Here is an 11,194-nt window from a genome sequence, read left to right as displayed (position 1 = left end):
TTTTATTCAAACAAAGAAACCAAAATAAGTTTGACAATTGAACTTCATAAATTTCCGAGTAGTGACGCCGAAACAAAAGAAAAGGTACAATCTAGGTTGCAATTTCGATTCTTAAATATGAATCCAGGAAACGATTTCTTACACACACACACAAACACATGCACGCACACACACACACACACACACGCGTACACACACATACATACATAGTTTATCTATGGACAACTGCTTCGAAACCTCCAGCTTCTATATTCAGACTATGAATTCATATTCGTACCAAAAATAATTGGAGCACTAGATTTTGTTAGTAAATGCTTGAAGGAGAATCTGGATAAACTAGGATTTTTCAGAAAGAGAAATCGACCAGCAGATTCGTACATTACAAGTGCAATCTGTGACTGGAACAGTTAAAATGTGCAAGACTTTTCTCAAGTTCCAAATGTGAATTCATCTGTGTTAAGTACATCCCAAAGATGGAACCGGCTCCCGCCTCAGTGAAAGATTTATAAAGATTAAAAAATAAGAGACATACATACATTTGTTGTTGGCACTCCGTCGCTTACGACGACGAGGGTTCCAGTTGATCCAATTAACGGAACAGCCTGCTCGTGAAATTAACGTGCAAGTGGCTAAGACCTCCACAGACACGTGTACCCTTAACGTAGTTCTCGGGGATATTCAGCGTGACACAGAGTGTGACAAGGCTGGCCCTTTGAATTACAGGCACAACGGAAACAGGAAGCAAGAGTGAGAGAGAGTTGTGGTGGAAGAGTACAGCAGGGTTCGCCACCATCCCCTGCCGGAGCCTCGTGGAGCTTTAGGTGTTTTCGCTCAATAAACACTCACAACGCCTGGTCTGGGAATCGAAACGCGAGTCCGCTGCCCTAACCACTGGGCCATTGCGCCTCCACATGATGATGGTAATAGTGATGAAAATAACGAAGGTGGTAATGAGAACTAGGCTGATAACACTGTGTAACAACAATTTTCATTGTTTTGTCTTTGGTTAGTAAGTGTTTATTTCCTATTGGCTTCAATCTAGAAATCAAAGGAAATGACTACTATTCCCTTCAAACTCTGCTCTTGTGACCTGGATATCAATGTTTTGAAACTGACCAACTTTCCATTACATTTCAGAGAGATTAAGCACTGATTTGCTGAAGCAGAAATATCGTTGTAGTAAATATTCCACCTGATACCACAGATTTGCTGGTCATTTGCTTGACCTTAACCACCTGAGCATGTACCTTAGTGGCTGACAACATGTGCATCTCTGATCATGAGCAGGAGTAGCTGGGGAGCATCATTGTCATGTGTTGAGAGGGATTCTTTGGGGGTTTGAATAAATGTAACAAAAGCAAAGTTTGAAGGAAATATTTAGCCATTTTTCACACTTTCTAGGGGTAAGCAAATGAGAAATAACAGTTGCTACCCAAGGACAAAGATTGTACTACACAGTGCAATGATGGTAGTAATGATAAATATGATGATGGTGATGATTATGGCTATAACAATATATTTGAAAAAGTAATGATAAAAATAAGACAAACAACGTATATAACCAACAACAATAATGGTATTTAATATCAAACAGTATCAAAAAAGTAACAAATATATAATGTGTATATTTATATATATATAATAAACAACTTGAAACATATGCAATATATCATTATTGTTATTATGGTTTTAATAGTTTTTTTCATTTAAATAATATTTAAAAATAACAAAAGCATTATCATTATTATTATAACAATATTATTTAATATATTGCTACAAGGCCTATAGTCTGAAGGTGATGTGTGTGTATTAACGGACTGAATCAACCCTCCATACATAACGGGCACTTCATAGTAAAACAACCTACACATATACATGTATACTCTCTTACTCGTTGCAAAAATGGGAGGCTCAACACACATTCCATATCTTGATATTTTTTCTGAACCAAATTTTTAATTCACCTGAAGAAAACAGTTATTTTATGATGTAATAGGTTTATTCAATAAAAAAAGACTCCTGAAACAGCTGTAGTGAACCTCAACTTATTTGTGTTCTTTCTTTATATACACACACACACACACACACACACACACACATACATACATATATACGTATACACACACACACACATATATATATATATATATACGTATACATATATATATATATATATACATATACATATATATATATACGTATACATATATATATATATATATACGAATACATATATATATATATACGTATACATATATATATATACGTATACATATATATATATACGTATACATATATATATATACGTATACATATATATATATATATATATACGTATACATATATATATATACGTATACATATATATACGTATACATATATATATATACGTATACATATATATATACGTATACATATATATACGTATACATATATACGTATACATATATATAGATACATTCACAAAAGAGATAATCAGTTCACTCATCCATAAAAAAACATGTTTGGAACAGCTGTAGTGTACCTCAACCCATTTGTGTTCTTTCTTTATACATGCACACACATACACATATAAACGCGCACACACAAACACACACATATATATATATATGCATACATATATATACACATGCACACATTGGTGGAATAAACCATCAGGTGAATCTTTAAGTCCTAGTCAACAAGAATTTTACAAAAAGTTTGACTGTACTCTGAGCAGAGTCCTTCCACTACACCATCTGTAAATGTGTGTTATTTTAAAAGTTGCTTTAAAAGAACATTTAGATATATACATACATGATACAATTACACCAACACATACTTACATATATATATATAATACACATACATTCATAATTTGTATATACTTTACAAAATTTTTACATAATTTACACAAAATTTTATGAGTTTTCAAAGTAATGAAATGACAATGCATTCATCTCACTCAATATTACTTGTTCTGTAGAGATGGTCATGGTAACTGTAGCTATAAAACAAAATTAAATTGGTCGGACTGATATGTCAAACTGTCTTTTAATCAGACAGGTTTCTTCTCAACAGATAAACTACAGCAGCCATCACTTGTGAGAAACAATTGATAATATGTACTGTATTTTTGTGAATTATGGGTCGCTCCTAAGTTTATGCAAACAGACACAAACAGTCATTCAGCTTCCCCTGTTCTTGATCCAGCAGAATATCCAGAATGTGAAAACTAAGGAGAGAGACGTGTACTAGTACTAAGTTGGTACTTATTTTTGTCTGTGGAACTAGAACAACATGAAATGAAATGAAATGCACACATGCTGCCCAGGAACTGAACCTATGATATCATGATTATGAGTTCAATACCCTGACCACTTATATATACATGTGTATGTATGTGTGTGTGTGTGTGTGTGTGTGTGTGTCCCATTGTGTGGTACTTGGGCAAATCTCTTTGACTATAGCCCTGGGTTGACCAAAGTCTTGAGTGCATTTGGAACACAGAAAAAGAAAGAAGACCATCATATATATATATATATATATATGTATATATGCATATGTGTGTAGGTGCACACTCGTGTTTTGACATCATATGACAGTTGTAAATGAGCATCACTGTCATACAAATGGTGCTGTTTATTTCCAGTCTTCCATGAAAAAAGTAGGTGAAGATTGGTAACAGGAAGAACATTCAGTTTTAAAATATCTGTCTAAACACACTCCATCTGACACGAGGCCTTCTTAGCAGTATTACAGGTCCTGGACCCTATAGTATTCATTTATTGAAGTACATCACGCCATGCATAGACCAAGAATTTGGTCCTTAGACTTGTGAGGCCATTGGGCAACTGCCCAATGTGCCCCTGCCTTAAGAGAGTCTTGATCGGACCCATGCGAGCATGAAAAAGTGTGGATGATAAAACGATGATGCAGGCCAGGACGAAACGGAGGTAGGGAAATTTATGGAAAGAAACAAGATATTTTATTCTGGTATTGGTTTCAATCCAAAAGACTATAGCAGTAATTCTGAAGGTACAACCTTTGTCAAACACAGTGTCGCACTAACCCTGCCTGACAATTATGTTAAGGATACACATGTCTGTGCTATACTCAACCACTTACAATTCAATGAGCAAGCAGTTTGATCAATGGTCTGAAATACTTGTTATAGTTGACAGATCTATTTTAAAGTTCATTGATGTAGGTGGCAGAAACACTGTGTGTGTGTGTGTGTGTGTGTGTGTGTATGCGTAAATACCATAGTAAGGCAAAGACCCTTGTGTGTATAACAGAGACCTGATTGGTATGCAGTGCTGAGCTGTATGGTCTTATGTGCAACAAGCTCCATCATAACCACTACATTAAATTGAGTGCCACAGTATGTTCCCATGTAATACACACCTAAATTCATCCAAATGTTTGCAGATTTATATGCATTTATATATATTGTTTCCATTTCTGGTGAAAGAAAACAAAATGTGATCTACTGGCAGACAAAGAGCGTAAAACTCTTATGAGAATCACTGCAGGGTCCAGTAGTATTCAAAATGGTAACCATGCCTGTGTATTTTAAAATGTTGGATGCAGTAGGACGTACACACACACATTGTTAATCAGACAATTGCTTAATTTGAACAAACCATGTAGCAATGTGCCCAAATATATAACTGGTACCTAATATTCTATTAACACATCTTGCTCTCATATGGTATGAAAGCTGAAAGGATAAAATGCAGAATCAATTGCCCAGATGTCTAGGATGGAGAGGTTGCTATGTACGTAGATAATCTAAACCTGTATCTCATTAACTCTGATTAAAATTAATTTCTTCAATTGATTGGTTAATGAGCATTTACCAAATCACCAATACCACTAGCCTAGCAGATTTGCTGTATTTCCTCCCAGTCTTTCTTCTGCTGTTACTACATTACTACAACAGTTTCTGCTTCTTTGAACTAGTTGTAAACTAAGTAGCACTAGAGCTTAACATATTCTGATTTGTACTGTGTCTCAGAACCCTATACTATCTTTTATGAAACATTTCCCCTAATTCTTCTCTTCCCAAATAAGGAACTTCTGAGGACCCCATCCTTTGTTGCCCACATCTCTCTCTCATTTTTTTATATTCACTAAATACACTGATCATACAGACTCAAGATGGACAACAACCACACTGATCTCACCTCTATGGGAAGGTAAGCTTGCAACAAAGGAGACATGGCTATTGACCATCCTCCCTCAGAATAAAAATCTTAATTAAAAAAAAAAAAGGAAAAACTTTATTATAATGCCAATCAGTCATAGTTTCAAATGTCTGCATTTGTTTACTCTTTCATTAGTCAAATGTCATGCTAGGTCAATTTTGGGCCTCCCACACTACCAAAAATATAAATATATAAATAAATAAAATTTAAAAGCAAAGCAGTATGGTAACCAAAATCAGACCAGACCAAGACCAAACTGCACTGACAAAAATTTACACTTTGGGACAATATGCCCTCACTTTACAGATACAGTAAGGTCAAGTTTTGAAATGAAGGTTAACATCAAACAGCAAGTTTCAATGAAGGTCAAATATGTTGAAGATCTTACACTTCTGTCTTCTTTGCATTGCTGTAGCTTCCTCAACCAGCGCAGAAATTTGCAATATTCAACAAACACCTGCATTAAACATATATAAAATGTTCTCTTTAGGAGATGCTCCACAAGAGACTATTGAGCACTTTGGTACTTTACATGGAAAAAAAAAAAGTACAGTATCCAACTACTTCCTTACACCATTTATTATTATTATTATTATTATTATTATTATTATTATTATTATTGTTGTTGGACAAATATGTTACATATCACGGACAGAACTTGTAGCCTGATGAGAGAATAAGTAGTTGTTGCATTTCTGTCCAAGAATTGTGGTACATTTTTGAATTATAATAATAAATTGTGATTATATCTCACTTTGTAAGAGCACTCTTCATTTTGGGACTTAGCATTGTAGAATCAATATATATATATATATATATATATATATATATATATAGTATTCATTCATACATATGCATGCACACACGGTGCAGCAGGAAAAAAAACCCCTCCCTTTTTTCAATGGCTACAGATGTGACTCTAGTAAAATTAGGTATTTAATAATGGTGTTGCCATGGAATTAATTTTTTTTCACTAGTTACCAGTATGGTTTGACCCAGTGCACACTGTGTATGCACTGTTGAAATATATATTAACCCTTTAGGATTCACACCAGCCATATCTGGCTTGATTATTCAACCGGTTTTATGTGAAAACTGTCCAGATCTGATTTCTCACAGCTATCCTATAATGTCTTTCTAAAACTATGCAGTCACATCATGAAAATGCCTTAGCTACAAGTTTAATGCATGATTAATTCAAAACAATGTGAATAAATAAGCAATACATTTGAGAGAATATTCTGAATGCTAAAGGATTTAAGAATGGTGAATCTGGGAGGTTTTTTGGCGCATCCAGTACATACATACACACATACATGTGTGTGTGTCTGTGTATGTTATGGTAAAATGCTATAAAATGGTTGGTGATATAAAAAGCAGCCAGCAGTTTTAAAAAATCCAGGCAGAACAAAAAAAAAAAAGACATGGAGGAGACATGGATCTCAAAAGTTGCAGCGATGGTCACCTGGCTAGGAGAAGAGTAACTGAATAAAAGCAGAAACTTCATAGAGAAAACACGTTAGTCCTTGAAGACAACCTCTCTAAACACGGTCAGTTCATCAGTCCATGTTGTGAAGTATCTGGTAACACACGAGGGGTATTCAGCTGTGACATCACTGGCAACTAACTTAGCATACAAAACAACATAGACTGGTGGGTTTTCTCTGTTATTGGGTATGGTAAATGATGAAAGACTACAAATAAGTAGAGAGATACTGTACCAGAACAAACCCTTCCCGTCTAATCTATGCCTGTATGATAAAACAGATATAAGCCAATGATGACGATGATGATGATGACATGTATATAGATGTACACATTTATATACATATCTATATGGGCATACATGTATATTTATATTTCATCAGTTTCATTGAATTACTTTCTGGTTTATCATTTTAGACGAAATCAGACAGTTTATGTTTATATATATATATATATATATATGTGTGTGTGTGTGTATGTATGTATATTATTTTATGAGATGTGAGGGGTATTGAAACTGTTGCTGCTGATGTTGCTTGACTGAGATTTCTGTTTGTTATGTGTCTTCACATGTTTGGTACGGTGATCAGATCGCACAAAGCAACGTCCACATATGTGACACTTGAAATTCTTTTCACCTGTATGTGCTCTTTTGTGCCGTGTGAGTTCATCAGACCGTGCAAACTGCTGTTTGCAGTTCACCCAGTCACACTTGAATGGTTTTTCACCTGGAGAAGAGAGGAAGTAAAAGTGAAATGTAAATAACAATTATTAATAATAATGGTTTCAAATTTTGGCACAAGGCTATCAATTTCGTGGGTGGGGTTAAGTCAGTTACATCAACCCCAGTGTAACTGACTTATTTTATTGATTGTAGCTTGCTTACCAACCACATGGTTCTGGGTTCAGTCCCACTGCGTGGCACCTTGGGCAAGTGTCTTCTACTATAGCCTTGGGCCGACCAAAGCCTTGTGAGTGGATTTGGTAGACAGAAACTGAAAGAAGCCCGTCGTATATATGTATATATATATATATATATATATATATATATGTATGTGTGTCTGTGTTAGTCCCCCCAGCTTCGCTTGACAACCGATGCTGGTGTGTTTACGTCCCTGTAACTTGGCGGTTCGGCAAAAAGAGACCGATAGAATAAGTACTAGGCTTACAAAGAATAAGTCCTGGGGTCGAGTTGCTCGACTAAAAGGCGGTGGCCCAGCATGGCCGCAGTCAAATGACTGAAACAAGTAAAAGAGTAAAAGAGTAAAGTTGACTTTAGCGGTGTTTGAACTCAGAATGTGAAGATGGACAAAATGTCACAAATCATGTTATCCGGTGTGTTAATGATTCTACCAGCTCACTGATTTAAATAATAATAATTCAAATTTTGGTCAAGGCCAGCAATTTCAAGGAGGGAATATGTTGATTTCGTCAACCGCCAATGCTTGACTGGTAACTTATTTTTTCAACCCCCAAAAGGATGAAAGGTAAAGTAGAATATCTGACCAAAATATTCTAACTGCTATATGTTCAAGCTGGCCAGATTTGGCCTCTCACACTTATCCTATAATGTCATTCTAAAAAAAATTAAACAATCACATCACTGAAATCTATAAGCTACAAGATAATTTACAATTAATTCAAAATGTGAATAAATAAGCAATACATTTGACATAGTAATGTAAATGCCAAAGAGTTTAAAGTGATCTAAATTAAAACCTTCCATCAAAATTTCAGATAAAGTTTCAATCACCAGCTTCGTAAGAATAAAGTTATTTTAGTAAATTCTTCATTATTTTCAAAATTAAATGTAACAAAGGTAGGAATTTCAACCATGTTTCGTGGTCTGCTACCACAACAGCTCCTTTATAGGATCCAGTTAGCTCAAGACATCATCAGGAGGAACCACGTCCGGTTTCGGCCCCTACTCCTCTACCGTTTTGACGTGGCGCCCCCCCCCCCACTTTCGGAGGTGTCTTCAGCTCTGGTGTTGGGTGCATGTCTTCTTTCTTCTATTCCCTGGCCTCTTCGATGCAGCATCAACGAGTGTCAGCGTCCGACTGACTGTCTTGTCAAATTCCCCCTTTTTTATACCTGCTGCTAGGCTCCAGGAATATGGCAATGAATGTGTTAATATGTAACTCATATTTTGGTACTCTTGACCATACAGTTTCGTTGAGCAGTTAAGTGTTATGTATGTATGTAGTGTAGGGGTATGGTAGTATTTTTTTGTCCCTGGAAACAATGCCTTTTCTGTCTTCAACTACTACAGAAGTTCAAGATACAGATCTCTTTGGCTCTATGGTTCAGTAGGCAGGTACTACAAGTTTCAGAATTTGCTAAACTTCTACTGCATCACACTAGTGTTTCCCCTTTTTATTTTTTAGGTACTGTTATACTTTTGTAACAATTGAATACTAGCCTTAAGAACAATAGAAGGAATAGTTTTAAAACAGAAATATCATCATCACCATTTCGCATCCGTTTTCTATGCTGGCAAAGTTTGGATGGTTTGACTGGAGCCAGTTAAACAGAGGACTACACCAAGCTCTTATATCTGCTTTGGCAGGATCTATGACTAGATGCCCATTACAGAGTATATTGAGAGCTTTTTATGTAGCACCGGCATTGGTGAGGTCATCAAGTAACATGAAACAAGACAAAGTACACCAAAGCTGAGGGAGGCGTAGTAATGAGAAGACAAAGACCCCATCAAATTTGAAGAAAATTACTTTTGGCAAGTAAAAGCCACTTACCTGTGTGGTTCCTGATGTGGGTCTTTAGATGTGAACTCTTCTTGTACGACTTGCCACAGTTGGCATATGGACAAACATGCTTTTTTTGTTTACAATCTGAAAAATGGTTGGAAAAGTTCTTATTGGGGACTCCTGGAGCAGGGGCTGGAGCAATTGGGCACAGTTTGTCAGCAAGGGTTCTCTCAGGAAAATCCTTGGAATTCTTGTTCACTTGAAGAAACACTATGTTTATAGCCAGCTGGGGTGGGTAATTTCCAGGGTACAGTAAGATTGCTTGATTTGCAGGAATAGGAGGGGCTGCAGTTGTAGTATTAGCAGCACTAATGGTGGCAGCCGAAGGTATATTACACATTGTATCAGGTACTACTACAACAGCTTGGGCTGGCCCAGGAATTGCAGTGGGTGGTGCACTTTCTGGAGCATATACAGGAATATTGTTTTTGAGAGGAGTTACAGGGTTTGACTGAAGTGTGGCAAAAGCACGACCCTTATCCTCTGGAAGGGTAGATGAAGGAGATAAGGAGGTGTTCAGTGAGTTACTGACAGCTCTATAGTTCACATTGCCTGTGCTGGTGATCACAGATTTTGGTATAGCAGCAGATTTTGTTCTGTCTTCAGATGACGGTAACTTTTGAACGTCACACAGAGATGAGATGGTGTAGTTCTTTATAACAGAGATTCTGTTGGATGGGTTCTTTTCACCGTTGAGAAGCTGTAATGGTAAAATAAATATAGTGAAGCGTCATTATTGGAGAACACTGTATGGAATATACTCAATCAACGTTTCTATTACACCCCACCACACACACATTACCCATATAAATTTATATACATACACAAACTCATTCACATCCTAGCTATCCTGTCTATTAGAGTGAGGATCATGTATTGCAATAGCTTAGGATTCAAGGGCCCATAGCTATTTAATGCCTTGCCAAAACATCTGACAGATCTTCATGGAGTAGAAACAACTTGACCTCCTACTGTCCAAGGTCCCAGATGACCCTATATCATAGCAGGAAACTGGGCAGCAGTGTCGAACTCCCTTCTTCACCAAAAGCCGATCATCTAATACTGGCCATTGAAAAAGTGATCACACTGGCAGTGTTCCAGTATGGCCACAGCCTTAGGGCCGAAATGTATAACACTATATTAATACACTCACATGCAAATAAGAACTTAAGACCATAACGAATTTACTAAGTAATTTTCATTGCCTTTGGCAGTAACAGTAATCCTTTCTGCTATAGGTACAAGGCCTAAAATTTTGGGGAGGGGACTAGTCCATTACATGGATCCCAGTGTCTCACTGGTACTTAGCTTATCAACCACGAAAGGATGAAAGGCAAAATTGACCTCGGTGGAGCTCAGAACATAAGGGCAGACGAAATGCCGCAAAGCATTTTGCCTGACATGTTCACAATTCTGCCAAACTCGCCACCTTAATAATAATAATAATAATAATAATAATAATAGTCAAGACGAAGAGTGCAATTTTAGATGTTTTATTCTTTGAACAATATTTCGACAGAACGTCTGTCTTTCTCAAGTTCAAACCAAAAATTGATTGAAAATTCAAAATTTCAGAAACCAAACGTAAACTATGAACGTGAGTAATCAGCGTCCATACGTTGATAGAATGACATCATCAGCTTTTGTCAGTTTTTTAATAAGCAGAAAGAAAGAAAGAAAGAAAAAAGAAGACAACAGAAAAAGAAAAGAAAAAGAGAGAAAGAAGAATATTCAATCAAACAGTTTTGTATA

At 36.2% G+C, this 11,194-nt stretch overlaps 1 protein-coding gene across 1 annotated transcript in view; it reads right to left on the bottom strand.

Moving 5' to 3' along the window:
• Positions 1–1,558: 1,558 nt before the first annotated feature.
• The window catches only part of LOC106880174 (Krueppel-like factor 10), a 30,861-nt gene continuing 21,225 nt past the window's right edge, over positions 1,559–11,194 (bottom strand). Inside the window, exons 3-4 of the mRNA XM_014930019.2 lie at positions 9,431–10,142; positions 1,559–7,402 (exon numbers count right to left, since the gene is read on the bottom strand). Of these exons, the coding sequence (XP_014785505.1) occupies positions 7,167–7,402; positions 9,431–10,142 (948 nt within the window). The 3' untranslated portion in view covers positions 1,559–7,166. The remainder of the gene's footprint in view (positions 7,403–9,430; positions 10,143–11,194) is intronic.

The sequence above is a fragment of the Octopus bimaculoides genome, chromosome 8 (genome assembly GCF_001194135.2).
Source record: "Octopus bimaculoides isolate UCB-OBI-ISO-001 chromosome 8, ASM119413v2, whole genome shotgun sequence".
In the NCBI taxonomy this organism is placed as follows: Eukaryota; Metazoa; Mollusca; class Cephalopoda; order Octopoda; family Octopodidae; genus Octopus; species Octopus bimaculoides.
Note: the sequence above shows the minus strand (reverse complement) of the source record. Positions and strands in the feature narration are given on the sequence as shown.